The sequence below is a fragment of the Bidens hawaiensis genome, unplaced genomic scaffold, assembly GCF_021521415.1.
Source record: "Bidens hawaiensis isolate Kalapana, Puna unplaced genomic scaffold, B.hawaiensis_p1.1 tig00059705_1, whole genome shotgun sequence".
Taxonomy (NCBI): Eukaryota; Viridiplantae; Streptophyta; class Magnoliopsida; order Asterales; family Asteraceae; genus Bidens; species Bidens hawaiensis.
Window position 1 is genome coordinate 18,095 of NW_027500735.1, and position 23,483 is coordinate 41,577.

Consider the following 23,483-nt stretch of genomic DNA (forward strand, 5'->3'; position numbering starts at 1 on the left):
GGTCGCATTTGAAAACTTAAAGTTGTGATTCATATGGCGTTGAAAGTGGTATGCTTTGGCTTAATAGAGTTCATGCTCTTTCCTAACTCTCCAGGTAAGCAACCGGGTCCCGCGTCAGATTGGGATTTATACGCATTGCTTGTCAGATTGGGATTTATACGCATTGCTTATCCTTAGGTTTCAATAACCTTGGTGTTAAGAGTTTCGGAAAACAGGCACGTCCCCCCTTACAGTTACTACATACCCGCCATATAGAACCATCTTTAAGAAAAAAAAATATCAGACGACTAAATATCGAAAATTTGATTATTGAAAATCTTTGCGTTAAACATAAACCTTTGGACTTGTGTGTGCTTGTGTAATCGAGGTAATTGAATCATCAGCATAATAGTATTTGCGTACATGAGGAATAAATAAATTAATAATAACAAAATAATGTGCATTGAACAATCAAATAAGGCTCACATAATTTCTAATCATGCAACTTAAACAATTAAGCAAATACACTATAACCTACTAGAACACTACGTCTAATGTCCTATCTTATAGTCACGGCTCTAATACCAATCTGTAACACCCCGGCTAAAGCGGAATACGCCTGAGTGTGACGTACAGATTGCCCAAAACACATGTGACATTATTAGGTGACACTATTATAATTAATTAATTTAAACCTTAAGTACACAAGTTTGTAAAAAGAAATATAAGTGTTTATTTTTTGATATCCATGATAATCAACAAATCAAAAGATTTAGATATATATATATATATATATATATATATATATATATATATATATATATATATATATATGTATATATATATATATATTCATGCTTGTTCTTGCACAATAACTAGGTTTGATCCAAGATTTAGAAAAATCAAAGTGTTTATTTTGGATATCCATGATCATAATGATTCTTAAGACCAAAATATAAAATTTTTATGATAAAAGTAACATGATCATGAAGAACAAATTATGAACATTCAACATTAAATCAAAACAAAAACTATAAAATGCATGGAATCATAAAACTTACTTGTTAGTGCTTTCAATCTTATGAAAATAATGAATTGAGGTGTGAAAATAATGGAGGATTTGTCCTCCTTTTATAGTGAAGATATGAAGTGGTTATGTCTTATGGGATTTATGAAAATTAATCATATTTAATATAATTAAAAACAAAAATAAAATGGTTCAAAAGGTTTTTAAAGTGTTTTAATTCTTTTAGTAAATTTTATTTAATCAAAATATTAATTGCTTTATTTTTATTAGTTAATAAAAAAATAACATATGAAAAAGATGGTAATAATAATAATCCAAGATTTATTCTAATGATTTGTATGGGAAAAGTTCATGAATAAATAATCTTTAAATGAGTATGCAATACTACAAGGATGGTAAAAAGTATATTTGCATAGAAATGATCACATAAAATACATTAATGAAAATTGAGATTAATTAATAATATTATAAAAATATATAAATCTAAATAACAAAACGGAAAATTTAAAATGGGTCGAGTTTTCAGGTTTGAAAAGTAACGAATGTTACAGGTTACGATTGAATGGGATTGGAGATTAGGGCTGGAGACAGATGAGGATCAGTGGCAGATGAGGATCGTTGAGGCAGATGAGGATCGGTGGGAGTGTTTGTGTTTGTGTTTGTGTTTGTGTTTGTGTTTTGTGATTGAGATCTGGGTGGGAATGTGGGATTGACGGTGGGAGTGTTTGTGTTTGAGAATTAAAAGTATTTTATATAAAAAAAGCTTTTTGTGTAATTGTATTGTAAAAAAATCAAAAAAGTGTATAAGTGACTGGGCGTCACTTGGCGCATAATGCCTAGGGGTGGGGCTTCAAGACTACACCTTGTTTTTGTATAAAGCCATAATTCTGACTGTGCGTCACGTGTCGCATAATATCTGGTAGTGGGGCTTTATGACTACACATGGTATAATAACAAGGTTGGAGAATTTATTTTATATATTAAATATGAAGAATCTCAATTACCTTTATATACTCCAAACAGGTACAAAATACCAAATGTACTTTTACTTGTATCCGATTGTACATGTACCAAAATTCAACAAAAATGAGTATCAATACCCGTACCAAATAAGCTAATCGGTACGGGTACAGGTACGGGTATTTAGAACAAAATCATCATCCCTAATGTGTGGAGACATCGATCATTTGAATGAAAGTTTGCCATGTTTTCATAATCACTTTGAACTAAAGGGTATGTTAGAAAAATTTTTCAATGTATTTGTCATAGTAAGGGAAATCATTATTACAATGATTTTAGGAATTGAATAATTTGACTAGAGATTTAAAATGAAATCACTACTTATACTAGTTGTGTTGTCTATGTTACAAATACTTGGTTTTCTTTAAGCAAGAACCGTGCAAGGAAGGTCATTTAAACTCAACAAACATTAAGTAGCCAAAGTATTTTTAAGAACCGTGTATTTTTAAGATTTCTCTCTTTCGAATTTCTGTGTATTAACTTCATATTGCATAGGCAAAACTCAAGCCGAGCTTTGACTTGTTTCGAACCAAGCTTGGGACATTTAAGATTTTTTTTTCAAAATGTAAATAAAAAGTACTAATATTAGAGCTAAGACTTAGCTTTATAAACAGCTCATGAAATAAATTTGAGATTTATAAAAAAAAGTTTAAAACACGCCAAGCTCAACAACTTGAGCTTTCAAAAGTCAAAATGAACTGATTTCAAGCTTGTTTAGCTCAGGGTCAGTTCAACATATTTTACATGAAAGTGATAGCTAGTAAGAAAAAAGTAACTAGTTGAAGATTGTTACGGATAAACTTCTTTTAAGTTTTCTTTATTGTAGTCTGAAATGGCAATTGACAATCAAGCACATTCCATGAAAGCAATACAAGACCAAAAATAACGATAATATCCAAAAACCAATCTGATAAAAAAAAGTATTAAAAAGTCAAAAATGATGCTAAAGCAGCAAACAACAAGATAGATATAACTAACAATCAAGCTTAATTATCACCCTCCTCAATCTTTGCCTTGTCACTCACGTAAATACCATCGAGAAACTTTCGAATATCCTTATTCTTCACATGACATTTCTGCACACACGAAATCGAACAGTATATAAAAATCAAATCAAAATTTGAGCTTCAATGTGTTAAAAACTTGAAGCATAACCACAAACATTAATAAAAAAAGATACCTGGTTGATTAAAGCACAAGATCTTGAAACAAGTTCAATGTCATTTCCATCAAGAACAAGTTCGTCCTTAACCTTCTCGGATCGAACCACAGTAACCCCGTCAAGCATATCAACCTTCCTCACCTGTTTCATACCAAAAATCAAACCTTCAACAAAATAATAACAATAACAATTACAAGATTTAAAAAAGAACCCATAAAAAATTCGAAAACCAAACTACACATTCTAAAAACACATTAAAGCAAACTATCATAAAAAATAACAAAAATTAAGAGTAGAACATATGAAATCACACCATCATCAGATAATAAGAAATTAATAACTACAAAACTGACAAGGCAATAAATAAATCAAAGTCCAAAATCAAAAATCGAAAATAAATCAAATCAATTATGCAAAAATAAAAAAAAATTGCCACCAAAATGTAAAATATAACAATTATAGACATGTTTCCAATGAAATTTCAAAGCAAGTTATAATAAAAGCTCGAACCAAGCATGAGCCTAAAATTAAAAGCGCCTTCAGTTATCAAGCCTAGCTTAACTTATATTTTCTCAAATACAAACAGTTAAAAACATAAACACTTTAATTAAAAAAATTAGGTTAAATAGATATGTACCTTCTTTTCACCTAAGAAATTACGGATCTCAATAGCAGTGTTGCTGTTGGTGATGCTCGCATTGATAGGAAAATGAGCATACACAAACCGCATCTTGTATCTGAACCCTTGCGTCACGCCAATGATGAGGTTGCTGACGTGGCTGAGGGCGGTACGGATGGCGGCGGTGGTTTTCCTGGATCCGAACCAGGCGTCGACCTTGAGCTTGCGTTTGCCGGACTCAGCGTCGGTTATGAGCATGAAGTCCAGGTTCAGGTGCTTGAAGTTGCGAGTCAGGGTTCCACGAGGTCCGGTGACTTCGATGATCTTGGCTTTCACTTTGATTTCGATGCCGTCCGGGATGTCCATGGTCTCGGACGATAGGATGGTCTTCATTTTGACGGACTGTGGTGCTTGTTTGGGAATTAGGGTTTGGGGTAAAAACTTACGGGAAAGATGAATGATATATGTAGACTGTGTCTAAATGGGTTTGTAGTTTGTAAATGGGCCATAATTTTTCTCTGTCTATAAGGTTTTGGGCTTAGAAATTAGAAAGAAAAAAGACAACAGGGTTGTAACTTGTAAGTTGTAATTGTACAAAATCGTTTTGAATCGGTTTGATTGTGAAAGGGCCGAACAACTATACAAACCAACAGTTTGGTTCGGTTTGGTAACCCGTTTGACTGAAACCGGTTTTAGATGTGAACTGGTCCGGTTCAGGTTTCCGAACAGTTTTCTTGTACACCTCTAGTTAGACGTGCACAAATCGGGTATTTTTAAAACCCGGAACCGGGTAGAAACTTTGTATTTTCATATCGGGTACAAAATGGGACCGGTTCCAATCAAGAACCGGGTAGAAACAGGACCCGTCCCAGTGGAATAATATAGGAACCCAATGGAACCGGGTAGGGTACCAGGTTTTTTGAATTTTAAACAAAACTAGCCGTTTTTGGACCGTTGGAACTAGTTTTTAGCCATATATAACTTACACACATACTGCAAATAGCTAGGTGGTGTGTAGAAATTGTTAAACCACTTTTAAAACTCTAAAACACACTTTAAATCACAATTAAGCTTAAACCAGAAATCAATGGCAAGTAACGAGAATGTTATGGTCATCGACACACCACGATGCCCCGAGGTTTGGATTCATTATGATTTGTGTGTCATGACCAACTCACAAGAGATGGCGCGGTGCAAGTATTTTTCCAAGTTTCTGAAAGCAGGGTCGAACTCCACGCTACGAAAGCATACCAATAAGTATTGTCGTGAGAGAAAAAGTTTGGATGCCAAGAAAGCTGAAGCGGGAGAGTCGTCCGGCTTTACAACTCAAGCACCTACCGCCGCCCGTAACAACGCTTAATTGTTGTAGAGCATGGGATTAAAACGACGAACCTTGTTTTTATTTTAAGTTGTTATGTTTAATAATATTTGTAATATGTTGTGTTTTTATAATAAATGTCTGTCGTTATTCTAATCAAGTGAAAGAATAATAAAACATGACTAATTATAAGCAAAGCAAAACTAGTTAATAAACAAAGCAAAAATAAAAATTACTTGAAATTTGATCGATTGGTTAGTGTTACAAATTAAGTTACTAAAACAAATAAAAATTACAAGTCTTCAAACTCTTCTTCTTAGTCTTCGTTCTCGTCTTCTTCACCACCCGATATCTCGGAACAAAGTCCTTCATCCACCTCCTCATCATGAATTAGACGCTCTAGTGGTATTTTGTCTTCAAAGTTTGCCTTGTGTTGTATACGATCCACCGCATCTAAATGATCATTTAGGCAAATGCACACCTCTAGTGACTCGGGAGTTAGTTTTGTTCTTCGCGTCGATAATACTCTCCCACTAAGAGAAAACACTGATTCCGAAGCTATCATTGAAGCTTGGACGTTAAGCAAGTCTCGAGCCATGGCAGATAGAATAGGAAATTCGTTTTGCTTTCCTTTCCACCAAGCCAAAATATCAATGTTGCGAATTTCATCAACCATTGCACCCTCAACATAGTTTGCTCCACTATATCGACCAAGTTCACTTCTTGGTGTGCTTCCCCTTTGTCGCTTAGCCGTCGACTCACGAACAACATTCATCAAATTTATAGGCTTGTCCTTGCACGAATTACTTTTTATTGTTTGCCTCCCAAAAGACGACCATGAGCTTGGACCATAAAGTTGAAAATAATGATCATAAATTTCTTGAAGAGATTTGTTAAAATTATACTTCGCTTCCGTCGACAACTTCTGGTCGATCTCATGCATACCCATGTTGTCATATATTTCCTCGATTAGTGTCTCAAACCTGTTAACATTCCAATAGGAGTTTAAAGCGGCGGCACAAGTAAACACCGGCGGTATGTCTTCATAATATTTTAGGAACTTTTCCTTCATTACCTTAACAATATCATTGAAAAGTTCGTTCTTCTCCTCAAACTCTCTAAATTTCAAGGAGATTTTGTACAATTCTTGCAACACCCAACAACTAGTAGGATAATAAGCCCCCGATAACTTAGTTGTTGCGGTTTTGAAAACATCAAGATACTCCAATAAATAACCGACATTGACCCCAACACGGTCGGGAAGCAAATCGGTCTCGCATCGATCAACAAGAGTGTTATGAAAACTTTGTATGTTTCCCGTTAGGGAAAAGCACACTTGAGCATATGACAAGTTGAGTTCCAACGGGTTGGAACATCCCAATTAGGCCTCAAATATTTTCTTTCAACCGATTTGCAATAGTTTTTATATTCAAGATGCATTCTTTTACCACTTTTGAAAACATCTTGTAACATAAATCTAAAGCAAGTCAAACCGAGTACCATGTTTTCATTGCGGAGACCTTTTTAAACAACCAAATTGATAATATGTGCAACACATCGAACATGAAAAAAAATCCCGTAACAAGGTGGTGGATATTTTATGATAAATTTTTCTACCGCCTTTGAATTGTTTGATGCGTTATCAAACGACATCGAAAGTAATTTTTTTTTCAAGTTATAAGTCGTTATTACCTCATCTACAATTTCAAACAATTTATCGGCGGTATGTGGGTACGAGAAGTTTTCAAAAGCGATTGTGTGTTTCAACAATTGTCAAGACACCGGATAAACCCAGTGAGCGGTGACACAAATGTAGGATTCCGGTAACCCATGTGGTGCCGACCAAACATCACTAGTTAAACTCACACTCTCTTGTAAAGTTTGAAAAAAGTCGATTAAATCTTTTATTTCACTCTCCCACAATTTCATACGATGACGTCTAAGGGTGGTATAACTTACATGTGTGTATCGCGGTTGTAGAGTTTCTCGAATCATGGTCGTCAACTCGGGGTTGTTAAAGTGGTTTGTCACACCCCGACCAAAGGAGGCGGAACATGCCGGGTTGCAACGGATTGCTCAAGAACACATAACACTATTAAAGTGACAATATTTAAACAACTCATTTATTCCATTTAATCAACAAAAGTAACACAACGTCGTTCAAACAAAATAAAACCAAATATAAGAATTTAATTGTTCATTATTCTAATAACCTAAACGGCCTCAAATAAGATAACATCTTCGAACTCCAATCAACCAATAATCAACCATGTAAAAATGTATAAAATAATATTTGTCAAGACGAATGTTGGTGAGCAATTTCATAGTTTTGAGTATATATAATATGAGGCAAAATCCACAACTCGTATATGAAATTATAAATAAAAGCAACAATTGCGGTATATAAATCATAAATAAATGAGGATCTTTTCTAATCGGTAACAACCGACATACTCGGATAATGAGGCCCTATTCTACTAGCACAAGGCTAAAGAAGTTAGGGGTGGATATGATCATACTTATTGAGGCTCAACAAAAAAATAAGAATAAACACTCGTGCACGTAAAGCAAATGAAACATATAACACACAATAGAGCAAGTATTCTAGTATCACACACCCTAAAGTTTGTGGTTTGTAGATCGATTATTATAAATCATTCTTGTTTTGAATAAGTATGCATGTTACCCCCAAAGTATAAAAACGAAAACAGGGGATGAAATGTACGCACATGAAATAAGTAACTTGGAGGATTAGTTTGTGATAAAACGAAAAGGTAAGTTCAACGAGCAAGACCTAGATTAAAGAGGGTCTTGAGTTAGTAGATGGACTTAAAATCTTTAAAGTAAAATGATATGACACGTATAATAAATAATTAAAGTTTGAGAGTTAAAGTGTAAATACATAAGGATTAAAGTAATGGCTTTAGAAAGGTAAGTTTACTCGAAATCGGGTATCGGTATTCTATTCATTAGTTAAATAGAAATTTGGGTATAATTATGCTATTGCAAGACCCTTTGTTAAATTGATACTAAGACGAGATTTTACGAGTTTTCGGATTTTTCGGTTCGAGTCTTGATAATTGGTCAAGCCTGAAGTCGAGATTCCAAAGTGATAAATGTTATGAGATAACTCAATGAAATCAAAAGAAGTTTAAATAAGTGTGTAGTTCTATTAAGAAGAACCTTAACGTCCGTTAAGCGGGTGTTTGGCTTTGTCGGTCCAAACTTGTTATAAGATCAAGTTGGATCCAACATTCCAAGTGTTTTGAGAAAATAATTAAAATTAGTTTATAATATAGTTTTAGAGAAAATTACAAGATTCGGTGGCCCAAAACACAACTAGCGTGTCCTAAGCGAGTGAACTCGGTTTAGTTCGGTCTTGGTTCGGTCCTTGACTCGGAATAAGACCGAGGATGGTTACCACATACCCAATACCATAGAACTTATTTGTGACATTCATCATTTTTGAAACCCAAAAACCCGACCCATTTTAAATTTCGACACCTTTCCGATCTTTATTGATTAATAAATGGTGAATTATTTTTGTATTTTTTTTTCATGATGTTGTTCATGTTTTTTTATGTTATTTTGTTACTTATAATGTCCTTAGTATTATATCAATTTTGTTTTTCATAATTGAGTCAAAGACATTTAATTGGTCATAAAAGACATTCAACTAGTCAAAATCATTTTTCAAGCCTCTTGACTAGCCTCTTGACTAACCATCAAATTAACTCACTTTGACCTTGTTATTAACAATTTTGAGCCTATATAAAGCTCACTCATTCTCTAGAATTTCTTGTCATAACCAATTCACACTCAAAATCATCCAAACTTGTCAATTTCTCTCAAGTCAAAAGTTTAAACTTCAAAAGACAACTTCTCAAGAAGTATATTATTTTCTTCTTCTTTTATGATACAATCCCCGGGTAATGTTTATTACGCATAAAGATTGTTTCCATGATTTTAACCCAGACGACATTCATGGAGACATATCATCCTTCGTAATCGGCTCGCTTATGTCCGGCTTGTGATATTTATGTTTAAAAGTCAACTTTCATTTTTACAAACTAATAATCAAGAGCAAACATTTTTTTTACATACTACTTCATCTTTTTCAAATTATGTTACTCACAAACCCGAATCAATAACCGGTTTGTGTCCGACAAAAAAGCGAACCACTCGTTAAACTAGTTTTCTTAATTAATTGTTCGGTTGGAATAAACCAGACTCATCTAAATTAATTAATATTTATTATAACCCATTTGTCTTTCTAAGACTAAAATAAATTAACTTAACAAATCAAATAATCAAAAGCCTTTTTACAATAAACCCAATATATATATATATATATGTATATATATATATATATATATATATATATTCTTTATAAATTGCTTTGTCATAAACCGAACTCCTCACCAAATTACTTTCTTTTCGCATATTCTTATTAAGCCTAGCTATTTATTTATCTAGGGCCGTTCATTGAACCGAACTTTGCCGGTTCACTTGCTTAAAGGCATTTTTCGCTCTCGACTCGCTTACTTAACACGTAAGTTTTTCATAACCCCCTTGTACCTCTTTTAATATTTTTGGGGTGCAGCATGTCACAAGTTTTATTTCGTTAGTTATGCGTTTGTTTACAAAACGATTCACATTTATCATACATGTTAATATTATACTTGCATATTGTTTATGATTATACGTGAACTGGCTTGCAACGTGTTTACTATTTTTATGGTGGAAGTTACGCAAACGCATACACATAGTGGGAGGGTCTGATGGGACGTACCTGCGCCGTCTAACATTACGACTTTGGTTGTTTACGTAAGGTGGTTCTCATTTCCCCGACTTCTGCGACTTTGGCTAAATGAACGGGAGGACGACACTATATGATTTCATTTACATTATGTTTGAATGTTATTGCATGGCGATCGTTGAATCACACATTTTATATATATTTATATACGCAAAAACTTATGAAAACTCACCAACATGTGTTGTTGACAAAATATATTATTTTAAACGTGCTGCAGGTTGATACGATGAAGTGCTAGGACAAGAAAATTATTTATACCTTAGAATTATTTAAATGAATAATATTTGTTTCACTTAGATGTGATGTTTTTTTGTCTCATTATCAAACTATTTGTGTACTTACGAAATTATGAAATAAAATAAAAAAATATTGTCACTATTAATAGTGTTACGAGCTTATGAGTGATCTGTATGTTGCACCCGGGCGTATTCCGCTTAAAGCCGGGGTGTTACATTATTAAAAGGAACTTAGAAATTATAATACACAAATCTTACATGTAACATATTAATAAATCATTTTAAATATAAAGCATTTAAACGAGAGTTCGGTCTTGGTTCGGTACTTGACTCGGAATAAGACCGAGATGGTTACCGCATACCCAATACCATATAACTTATTAAAATAAACTTAGAATTTATAATACTTGATGTGCTAAAAGTAGTCAAATAAAAATACGCTAAAACTAGACACTAAGTAATACTCTAGACTCTTAAACTACTAACCGGTAAGTGTACCGGTCGACTCTAGTACAGCTAAGTAAGTCCGGATATCGAACCCACGAGACTCTATAAATTACGTATACTAGCTAATTAGACTCGACTTATTGACAAGACTATTTAATAATAATGTTTGAAAGGGGAGTTTTAAACTATTTAATTAAAACCTAACTACTGATTAACTAATTATTATTTAAATAAACATAATTATTAAACTAATACTTAATTAATTAAAACTAACCCTAATTTATATAATAATAATAAAACATTAAACAGGATCAAATACATTTTACTTTTGACATGAAAACGGTGAGAACTAATTTGTCGTTATTATTAGGTTTATTTTTATAGGTGTTTGTTGTTATTTTTTGTTCGTATTTGCTAATTTTCGATTATGAGACGTTATAAGTATTTGTTGATTTATATTTTGTTGTTATTATTAGATGTTTTCTTTTGTTGTTATAAGTATTTGTTGGTATTTGATGTTATTATTTTGTTCTTGAATTTAATTATTTTATTGTAATTTTTAGGTTCTTTTCTTTGTTATTATAAAACATTGTTTATGTAGATTGGTATTGTAGTTGGTATTGTTTCTTACGTTCTCATTTTTTTGTAAATTAGTATTATTTCCTACGTTTTCATGTTAAGATTAAAATGTACATGAACCTTCCCCATAAAACATAATCATTACTTTAAAATTAATTAATTAAATATACTAAACTTAAACCTAATTAAATAAAATAAAATAAACTATTAAAACACTTAGATTAACTCAGATGATGAAAATAACTACCTAGGCTAGAATCCCTAAGTTACGGCAATCAATTAACTGGGAAATTTAAGTTATAGAACTGGGATCGTAAGATAGACCCTTGACCTTCAAGAAGACACCTATGGATTTCTAACAAGTTTTAAGACTCACCAGTTTTATAAATTAAACTTCCTTACGGTTATTTAATAATTTATGTCTAAGTATCTTTATGACGAAATCCTACCTTACAGCGCGGAAATCAAAGATAGTTAAGTAGACTCAATTGACTTAATAGACTAAGCTCACAATCAAACCTAGACGGACTCCTTACGAAGAACTAAATCTAGCAATCCTGACCAACAAAGATCTATCAACAACTGATCACCTTACAGCTTTCTAGGTTAGCAGCTCACTTTATCTATTTACTTGATTTTATTGTTTCTATGATCTTAATCGATATCAATCATAAACTAGTCAAGAACACATAGTAAATGACCTAACAAAACCCTATCCTATGAAACAATCACCAAGGGTAATGTGAAACAATAAATCCAAGTAAATAAAACCAAGCAATCATACGCATCAATTAATTCAAACATAAAGTTTACTTAAAACATAAAATCCATAACGAAAAGAAATCCCAAACAAAATCAAACCGAATAAAGGTTCATCACGGCCAAGGTAGTTTATGAAGTTTAGCCTAGCATCATATAATATAAATCAAACAAAGTAAATAAAACTGAAAACATGGTGAATGAATGAGAAACGAAAGATTAAAGGCGATAAAACCCGTAGTCTTCGATCTTGGACGTAAAGCTCTTCACCGGCTGTTCTCTTGCCTTCAAAATCACCACAAGACTCAAAAGTATGCTCTCTAAAACTCCAAATTCGTCTGGTGGCAGCAGGGTATTGTCAGGTTAAGTTAAAGATGTTTAAATACCCAAAACAAGGTCCAACATGTAGCAAAAACGAAAATAAAAAATCCTCCAGCAACCCCTAGGCGCCGCGCGACGGGCTTAGGCTTCCCCGGTCGCGCGACGCGGCGTGTTCCACCAAGGGGGCCGTTCAGACCGGCCCGGTCTGACCGGTTCTCTGTTCTGTCTCCTTCCTGACGCGTTCCGGATCTCCGTTTTGGCTCTTTTTAACTCGTTTTTGGTCCTTTTTGATCATGATCAACTCTCAGAACCTACGAAACATAAAAGTGTTAGTAGTATACAAATCTTGACTAAAAACGAACAAAAACAATTAAAATATTAAATAAAATATACACGAAAAATAAACATTTTGCATTATATCAATACTCAAGTCTTACATACAATATGTTAAAAATAAAGTATTTAAACAAAAGTTCGGTTTTGGTTCGGCTCTTGACTCGGGATGAAACCGAGGATGGTTGCCAAATACCCATTACCATAGAACTCAATAAAATGATTTGGAAACTAAAATAAATAGAACTAAACATTAACATTAATAATAAGCTTAAACAAAATTTAAAGTGTTAACAAGCATTATAATAGTCCTCCATGAAGCCTTGCCTAGCAATACACCTAAAACGACCATGGCCGGAGAAGGGAAAGCCAAGGAAAAAAGGGGAGTATGTTTTTAACAAGCTATAATAACAGTATTTAATTAACAATAATTAGTTACAAACAAGATTAGAAGTATTTTGACCTTGAGAAGTCAAACTATTAAGAGTTTGAAGAAAGAATACTTAGATCTAGATTGGGGAGAGTTTGAGGTGAATGAGCAAACCCCAATAAGATGCATTGGTCTTGTTTATATAGGGAAAGAGTGAAGGGTTGGCCATAATGTTTCTTTTAAGAGTTACATGCTTTTGTTATTTGACAATTTTAGTCCCTTAAGTTTGTTTTAACTCGTTTTTTTGCCAAAAAGGGTGTTTTAACGTACCGAAAGAGATGATTTCTTGATCCGACAATTGTGCAACATAAACAAACATAAAACCCAATATTTTATTAATAACGAAAGTTCCGAAGACCAAAATGGGTCGGGTTTCCGATATAAAAACAAATATAGGTTAAACCAAAAATGACGAATGTCACATGGTTAAACGGCATACCTTGTTGAATAACGAACTTTGTCATTATATCATGAACCCGGTTCATGTTGTAACGAAAGAGTCTACCATCTTAACCTAATTCGACGTGGTCGGTTGCGGGAACTTCTTTCAAGGCTTTGCAAAATTTTTTGTCGATGTGCTTTTTTAAAGTCGAGTTAGAATCTTTCTTTAAGAAAGTACCACAAAATTTACAACGAGCCTTAACGTCATCATTGATCAACTCAACCAAATCCCATTTCTTTGATACGTCATCGTTAAGGTTATGCATGAGAACCCGCACAACTTGGGTGTCTTCTTCAACACGAACCGGGTCAATAAAACCGGATGTAGAAGCCTTTTTGTTAGCCTTGTTGCTGCTTGCCATAGTAACAACTAAGAAGTGGTGGAAGTGAAAAAAACGGAGGTGTAGGTTGGTCGGGGTTGTAAAACGAGTGTAAACCGAGAAATATTTTTAGTGTTTTTGAGTTTGGTGGTAAAACAATAGATAACAAAACAATTTATATGGTTCATGGACATCAAAAACCGGTTCCAACGGCTATAAAACGTCTATATTAACGTTGAAACCGGTTTAAACGTCTCTTATTTGGGCTGCAGCTCCATTTAATGTCCAATACCCGGCTGACCCGGTTACTCCGGGTAGGGACCGGAATCGGGTTGGAACCGAAACCAGGTAGGAACCGGGTATGACCAAATTTGGGAAATTAAAGTGTTAAGTGTAGTTTATAGTTTAAATTTAAAATAAATTTACGTATAAAATTTAAAAGATTCACTTTTTAATATGAAATAATTAAGACTATTATTTTGTATCTAAGTCATTAAATTGTAAAAAAACAATGGAAAGTTGCATTAAACTTTTAAAACAATATTGTAAAAGAATATCATTAAAAAGCATTTCTTTCTGTTAAAATTAATATTACGTGGAAAGAATGTTAGAATTCTGGTGCTTTGATGTGATATAGGGATAAACGGATAAGTTATGGAAGGTTTGAAAATAAACGTCACTTGGAGCATTGGATAGTGAATGTCGTCAAGTGCCGGTAATCGAGGTGTGGAGATGTCGATCATTCGAATGAGTGTTGCACAAATTGTTTCCTATAGTGCTCTAAGCAATGTTTTGAAAGTTCCTCATGTTTTCATGATCAGTTTAAGCTAATGGGTTCTTTAGGACTATTTTTCAACGGCTTTGTTAGTAAGGGAATTCATTACTACAGGAAGGTAAATTTGTAACCTACAACTACAACTGGAAAATATCTTTTATCCAATTATCCTCTTTGTAGAAATTTCTCTTTGTTTTTGGAAGTGAATAATTTGACCAGAGATTTAAATTGGAATCACTTTTTATACTATTTGTGTTGTCTATGTTATAAGTAACATATACTTGGATTTTTTAGAGTCATGCACTTGTGCTGGTTTGTGGTAAAAACATACTTGAACTTGGCTTGGAAGCTAGAGATGAAAATGAGCCGTCGCTCGCAAGCTACTTGAGCTCGGATGAATAAAAAGCTTGAAACAAGCTAAGCTTTTTCGAGCTTGAGTCGTGCATGGGAAGGTTGTTTATGCTGGACAAACCTTAAGTAGCCTTACGTATTTTTAAGATTTCTCTCTTTCAGATTTATGTGTATTCACATTGCATAGACAAACTCGAGCCGAAGTTTGTCTTGTTTAAGATACTACACATGCCCAAACCAAGCTTGGCTCATTTAAGATTCTTTTTCAAAACATATTTATAAAAAATTAAACAAATAGTCAAGACCAAGTTGAGAAAACAACTCATGAGATGAGCTTGAGATTTATAAAAATGCTTGAAACATACCAAGCTTCAGCTCAAACTCTCGAATGTCAAAATGAACAAAGCTCAAGATTGTTGAGATCAGGCTCGGCTCGACAGTAAGAACAAAGTAACTTGTTGAAAATTGTTAGGCTATGTGTAGTGGAGGGGCTACAAATTGGGAGAATTGCGACACGTGGCACCCAGTCCGCAAATAGTAGGAATTAGTTTTTGTGGTGTAATGGTGTTGTAGCCCCTCCAGTGCCATGTCATCATTTTTTATTATTTTATTTTGTAATTAAACTAAACAAACAAAACCAATTAAGTTATTAAAATTTATTAAATTAACTAAATAAAAGAAATATAAATTAAAAAATACATATAAAAATATAATATATTCATTATCTTCGTCCTCGTCTTCATCTTCGTTTTCGTTCTCCTCCTCGTCTTCGTCCTCATCTTCTACTTCAACAGCACGATTATCCCACACGTTTTGAACCAAATCCGCTTTAATTTGGTTATGTATCTCACTTGATGTGAGCTTGTGAATGTTTTGCGTTCATTGCTCTGCGGTTGGTTGAGGGAACTGTTCTGGAACGCTTACTGGTATATAGTGTTGACATATTGCTTTGCCAGTGTCTTCTAAAATCATATTATGCAATATGATACATGTATACATGGCATCGCTCTTTTTTGCCATCGTCCATACACGACATGGGTTTTTCACATAATGGCAACATTTTTATAGAACCCCGAAACACCTCTCAATATCCTTTCGCGCGGACTCTTGCTTCTTCTTAAAGTATTCTCTTTTTTCTTCGATCGGGTCTTGAAACGTTTTAACGATGATCGAGTACTCTGGATATATCCCATCTCCCAAATAGTATCCGTGATGATAGATGTCACACCCCAAACTATGGCCTAGGAGTGTGACCAAAATGTTGGTACCGTTTTTGTAATTAAATCAGAGTTACGGGTTTGTGCGGAAATATTAGCGTGGATTAAATTATTATATTTACATAATCAAAACACGGGATTTAAAAATACCCGTTAATGTTTACAGAATGATTACTTGTTTATCAAACCACCATTTATATATTTTAAAGTTTAACAAAAAGGATCTGAGCCATCAGATCGCCTATTCCAACCTCGATGCTTCAAGCGGCTAATCTTCATTACCTGTAAAACAGTTTGAAAATACGTTAGCAACACATGCTGGTGAATAAGTTGACGCATAAAATATTTTATTTACTTAATTACCCCTCGAGACTTAACTTAGGTTCGGCCCATCGTGGCTTAGGAATAATCAAGTTAAAAATAAAACACAATTATAAACTTAATCTCTACTCGAAACCGCTCAGCAAGCACCGCACCGTTCGAGATTACTTAGCTACCATCAGTATACACATCATTACCCTCTCTCGGACGTAACTTAGGTCCGGCCCATCATGGCGGAGGCATAAAACTAGGTGTGGAGCGGTGTGCCACCGTCTACCACATAAGTAAGGATCCAAACAAACGTATACGACAGTCTAAGGGCCAACGATTACTTTTGTTCATAATGTTTTAGAGATACATAATCTCATGTAATCAATTTGTTTGACTCAATTAATACAAGTTTATAAAAGTTGGGTGTATTTACCTTTTCAAAGATCAGCTTCACTTCATTGATCGAGTTTGTCTTTGCTGTCTCGGACCTATAGCACGAGTATAACTTTTTGTTAATACCGGATCTTTAATCCGGCTTAAGACCTTTAGTCTCTTTTGTATAATATTTACCTCGATTATATTTTCTTTATGAACATTTAGTTCAAAATACTTTTCTTTCTTTTACAAGTTAAACCTTTAGTTTTACCTGTTTATTATTCTTAAACACTACGTTTCTTCTTCTTGAAGAAACGTATACTATATTTCTTTTATTATTATCTAAAATCATTTAAATAATCATTATACTTCATTTATAACAAAGAATTTTATTCCTATCTTTATATTTATATTTTCTTTGTTTTACTTTCTTTTATTTATTCTCGAGGTATCGAGTATACCCTCGACTAGGGTTTTAAGCCTTTAATATTATATTAGTATTTTATTCGGGCATTATCCCTACCTTGTTTCGGTAATAAAACCCTAGACACTTGGGCAGCACTTCGACACCTTTTCGTTTTCTAGAGAATCTTGTTCAACACCTTCTTTGGCACGCAAACCAATGAACGCCACTCTTTGATTTTTGTTGGCACGCACTTCAAGGCGGACATCGGGTCGTCTCCTTGGTGGCACGTTCTTCGATATAGGGTCTTCGGTGTAAGGCATGTACTTTGGGGTATCGTCGGTTTAGGGCATGGAAAACGAGGTAATGGCGGGCATGCTTAACGAGGAGGATCGGTTTGATATTTGTAGAGAGAGAAAGAGTTATTGAATTTGTGTGATGAGTGAGAGGGCTGGAGCACTCTATTTATAGGCTGATCTCAGGACCCATCGCGATACGCGATGGTCCAAAAGATAGTCGTCGCGTATCACGACGTAGGGTGATGATTCACCACGTAGCCTTGCCACGTGGTGCCACGTGGGGACACGTGGCGGGACACGTGTCTCCCTGTCAGACCACGTCATCGCGATACGCGATATCGTTGGTTATTAAGCGATCGCGTATCGCGATCGGACGATAAATAAGAATTTTCATTTTTTCATTTTTGGTCGTTTGATTTAAGAACTTGGCACTTTTGACCCGCTATTTTCACGATGTTACAATAGAAGGTATCGTTGTAACACCCCCGGCTAAAGCGGAAACGCCTGAGTGTGATGTACAGATTGCTCAAAACACATATGACACTATTAAGTGACAGTATTATAATTAATTAATTTAAACATCAAGTACACAAGTTTGTAACAAGAAATACAAGTAAAATACAAAAAAATACAAGAACAATTAACAACTTGTCCATTTATCAATATAACCTAAGTTCTAGTGTCTTCTTCTTGTGTCAACTTCGAATAGATGTACCTGTAGCATATATATATATAAAATAATGTCAACTAAATGAATAGTTGGTGAGTTCACACAAGTTTTATATAAGTACATAAAAATCATACAATTCCATGAATAAGTGTAAATGAGCAAGTAAAGTCCTTTCTAGCTGGGATTGTGCACCAACGTACTCAGATAAGCGCAAGTAAGGTCCTTTCCAGTTGGGATTGTGCACCAATGTACTCGGATAATGAGGCCATTTTTCACTCATAACAACAAATGTCTTGAGCGCAAAGGGGGGGGGGCGTATGATCATACTTAATGAGGAAACCATGAGCACGTAATCTTTAAGCAGTAAGCAAATAAACACACAAGTCCATGTAACAAATTGTAGTTTGTAAATAATGAAAAAACAAAATTGTAATTTGGATAAGATATATATTCTACCCCCACAAGTAGTAAAAGAGTAAAAAGGGGGTATGAGAAACTCACCTTTGAGATTAAAGCTAAAGTTGGAATGACAACCGAAAGCACGTTAAAGAAAATGATCGATCGAACCTCACGAACTATAAATAAACAAAATATAATAATTAAAGACTAACTAACGGGATTGTAAAGTTTAAAGAATACTAAATCAAATGAATAAAATAATAAGATAAAAACAAGGAAAAGATCAAAAAGGAAGATGAAATACAAAATCAGTTTTTGGACAGAAAACGGTTCTGTGTTGTTTAAGGTATTAAAATATCAAACAATTTTATTTTAAAAGCAAAATTTTCCAGCCTACTAAACTAGAATGTTTTGAACAACTTTCATTTAGAAAAGTTTTATAAATTCATAACCTAAATAGGCCAAAACAGCCATGTAAATCATAGGGTACGAATCTGCGCACTATTTATAAAATATTGATTGCGAATTCATACGAATGAATTAAAATGAGTAAAAATAGTTTTTAGAACCTTATTTCAATGAAGTGTATCATAGAGTCTGGTATTGTACTTTTTCAGTTTGTTATGAACATGATATGCCTATTTATTTGACAGTTATATCTAATGTCAAAACTGAAATATTGATAGAAGCAATGTTTTAACGATTTCGAAAAGGATTTTGATGAAATAAAATTGTTGACATTTTTTTGATGTGATTATATAACATTAATGAGTATATATCATCAAAAATCCTTGGGTCCTTTGAATAAAAAAAATTAAGATTCAAAACAGATAAATAAAGATGTAAGAACGTTTCAAGTGTGACCTTTTGTGTAATCGATCATCTCCTTGTATTATTTGTCTCATCCACCCTATACACCATGGTGTATGGATTATGTGGATTCCTAGACAGTGTGTTATGGTCATCTGACCATTTTATTAACTAGTATGAACACGAATTAAAATAAATAGAAATAAGATGAAGAACACTTGAATAATTTAAATCCTACCTTTGAAATGGAAAAATAATCTCTTGAACTTGTCAAAGAGTGGTGTAAATAATGAAAGGGATGGGAGTGAGTTCTTATTTATACTAAAATGAGGAGGTTACTCTTAAGAATATTTTAATGTAAAAATTGATTAGGAGAGTGCTTTGGGGAAGGAGGTTAGACCAAAACTTAAATGGTGTAAGAAGATATATTTCATCTTTTAAAAAATAAATAACTTTAGGTAAAAATAAATGTGACAAAAATAAATGTGACATAATTAAATTAAAATGATGTACTTTAATTATACATCAATAATGTTAATTATATGATATTTGAATAAAGAAAAATCATGAGTATTATAATTTTTATTTATATATATATTAGTAATTATTAATATTATTAAATAACTTTAGGAAAGAAAAACTATTACATACAAAACATGTAACATATGATTATATGTATAATTAACCGAATCACATCGAAAATTTTAAATGGGTCGGGTTTTCGGGTTTGAAAATTAACGAATGTTACAATCGTTGGCATAAAAACGGCAAGACCGGTATGCTACGACTGATGTAATACTCTATGTAAGACCCCGACCAAAGGCGGCAGAACATGCCAGGGTGAACGGATTGCTCAAAAACACTATAACACTATTAAAGTGACAATATTTACTCGACTCGTTTATTTCATTCAATAATCACAAATACGACTTGTTCAAGATAAAATACAAACAATTTCATCAACACTAAAGTTATTAAAGTATCCTAAAGGTATATTCTAGGTGATGAGTCTTCAATCTTCATAAGCGACCTTAACGTAAACCTGTAGCATGCATAAAAATAGATTTGATCAACACGAATGTTGGTGAGCAATACACTAGTTTTTTATATATGTATATAATGAGGCAAAAATCACAATTCACATGCGTAGATAGAATAATGCAACAACCATTGTAAATGTAGGGTAAATAAATGTGGACCCTTTCTAATTGGTAACAACCAACATATTCGGATAATGAGGCCCTATTCTACTAGCACAAGGCTAAAATAGTTAGGGGTGCATATGATCATACTTATTGAGGCTCAACAACAACATAAAATAAACGCTCATGCATATAATCAATTTGAGGAATAAACAAAGATCGAGCAAATATTCGTATAAACACATAATGTTGAATTGTGGATTTAATAATTAGGTCATAAAACAAGTAAGTTTGAATATGGTACGCATGCCACCCCAAAAGTATAAAAGCGTAAAAATAGAGAGTGTGATCACTCACTTATAATCGGTAACTTGAAGGATTAGATTGCGATAAAACGGAAAGGTAAGCTCAACAAGCAAGACCTAAATTAAGAGGGTAATGAGTTAGTAGATGGTCTTAAAGCTTTAAAGTAAAATAACATGACAAGTAAGATAAATAATTAAAGTTTAAGGGTTAAAGTGTAAATATATAAGAAATTAAAGTAATGGTTTTTGAAAAGTAAGTTTGCTCGAAATAGGGTCTCAGTATTCTATTCATTAGTTTTACTTAACCTTTGTTAAGTAAATATGTGGGAAAAGGTTTAATGCAATAGTGCACGAGACCTTGTTATATAGATACCAAAACGGGATTTTAACGAGTGTTCGGCTTAGTCGGTTCGGGTCTTGATAAATTGTCAAGTCCGAACCCGACATTCAAAAGTGATAAATATCATGAGATAAATTATTTAAACAGAAACTTGACTAATGTTAGAAGTTCTATTAAGGAGAAACTCCAAACACCAATGTTAAGCGAGTGTTCGGTTTTATCGGTCCAAGCTTGTTGTAAGATCAAGTTAGATCCAATATACCAAGTACTTTAAGAAAACATTTATAATTAGTTTGTAAAAGATCTTAAAAAGAAAATGTGAGATTCGGTGGCCCGAAACACAACTAGTGTGTTTTAAGCGAGTGAACTCGGTTTAGTTTGGTTTGGTTGGTTCAATACTTGGTATGTGACCAAGTTTGGGTCCAACAAATCCATATTATAATAACAAATACAAAAATGTAAATAAACAACTTAAACACTTAAATCTTGCATACAACTTGTTTTAAAACAATTAAATAAAGAGTTAAACGAGAGTTCGGTTTCGGTTCGGTCCTTGACTCGGAATAAGACCGAGGATGGTTACCACATACCCAATACCATAGAACTCATTAGAATAAACTTAGAAATAATGATACTCAAGTCTTACATACAACATGTTAATAATAAGTTATTTAAACAAAAGTTTGGTTTTTGTTCGGTTCTTGACTCGGAATGAAACCGAGGATGGTTACCACATACCCAAATACCCTTGAACTTATTAAAATGATTTGGAAACTAAAATGACTATAAACTAAACAATAATAATAAGCTTAAACAAATTTAAAGTGTTAACAAGGACTATAGTAGTCCTCCATGTAGCCTTGCCTTATAATAGCAATACACCTAAACCGACCATGACCGGACAAGGGAAAACAAGGAAACAAGGGAAGCATATTTTAAGCAAACTATATTAATAAGCTTTAATTAACAAGAATTAGTTAGAAACAAAGATTAGCTTTAGTTGACTTTGAAAACTCAAACTAACAAGACTTTGAAAGATGAATACTTAGAACTTAGATTAGGAGAGTTTTGATGTGAATAAGCAACCAACAATGGATGCATTGGTTTTGTTTATATAGGAAAAGAGTATGGGTTTAACCATAATGTTACTTTCAAGAGATTTCATGCATTTTCATTGGTTTAGAAAGTCAAACAAGGCATAAAACAAACAAAAACGAGCTGTGCATATGCAGGTATGTCTAGGTGTTGCGCAACCACCCTTCCCCTTAGTGGACGTGCGGGGCGACGCCCTTGGGGTGGGGTTTGGTCTCCATCTTTGGTTCTTTGGCGAGTTTGGTCCCTGAAATTCTTTTTAAGTCGTTTTTAGCCATAAAAGAGTGTTTTAACATACCGAAAAGGACTTTCGCGATCCAACAAGTGTGAAACAAATTTGTAACATAAAAACCACTATTTTTATAAATATCAAAGAATCCGAAAGATAAAACGGGTCGGGTTTACCGTACAAAAACAAATACGAATTAAACCGAAAATGACGAATGTCACACTCTAGCACGGGGGACGCGTTGAGAACGTTTATGTCGTTGTGGACCCGACGGAGCCGAAGTAGGCCGACCAAATCCAGAGGTCGTGTGAACAAATGGCTTGAAGACTAACCAATGATACTCCATGGTCACCACGAGTGTATTGACCTCGCCATGCAGTTGGACAGTTGCCTCACTACCAATGCATGCAATCTATACTCCTGATCATGCCGAGAAAAGAATGTTTGCTTTCGTGTACATCGTATATGCGAGTCAGGTCGTTTGAAGTTGGAATCCTCAGATACTGACCGGCGTATAATTGTATTATTCCTATACAAATAAATTATTAAAAAATATTTATATTAAAAACAGTAATTAATATAAACAATTTAAATTTTACCAAACGAGTCTCGCGTCGTTTTCTCAGCCATCTTTAAATACTCGTCGTTGATGTCAGTCATGTTGTCGTATGCGAGGATGCGTAGCGCCGAAGTACACTTTTGGATGGCGGTGAATCCTAAATATCCGCTTGCGTCGGGTTTTTGTTGAAAATACGTATACTCGCACTCCAAATCTCCCACGATGCGCAAAAATAAACGCTTAGACATCCGAAAACGACGTTGAAACGTATCGTCGTTAAATTTAGGTGTGTCGTTGAAGTAGTCCTTCATCAAACGATCGTTCGCTTCGTTACGATCTCGATGATATACGATCGCCTCCATGGCATCGAAGAGCTAGTAGAGCCAAACACTATC

At 33.8% G+C, this 23,483-nt stretch overlaps 1 protein-coding gene across 1 annotated transcript; it reads right to left on the bottom strand.

The window, feature by feature from the left end:
* Window positions 1-2,909: 2,909 nt before the first annotated feature.
* Window positions 2,910-4,227, bottom strand: LOC143602739 (large ribosomal subunit protein uL6-like). Its single transcript, XM_077079753.1, has 3 exons — window positions 3,826-4,227; window positions 3,207-3,329; window positions 2,910-3,102 (listed from the first exon to the last, which is right to left on the bottom strand). The coding sequence occupies exons 1-3, from the start codon at window positions 4,198-4,200 to the stop codon at window positions 3,013-3,015; spliced, it is 588 nt and encodes a 195-aa protein (XP_076935868.1). The 5' UTR covers window positions 4,201-4,227; the 3' UTR covers window positions 2,910-3,012.
* Window positions 4,228-23,483: the final 19,256 nt, after the last annotated feature.

Excerpts from the sequence above, each read along its gene's own strand:
- LOC143602739 (XM_077079753.1), bottom strand. The coding sequence starts at position 4,200 with ATGAAGACCATCCTATCGTCCGAGACCATGGACATCCCGGACGGCATC. Across the intron at positions 3,330-3,825 it reads ATTTCTTAGGTGAAAAGAAG|GTGAGGAAGGTTGATATGCT; the intron begins GTACATATCTAT and ends GGTATGAAACAG. Across the intron at positions 3,103-3,206 it reads CTTGTGCTTTAATCAACCAG|AAATGTCATGTGAAGAATAA; the intron begins GTATCTTTTTTT and ends TCGTGTGTGCAG.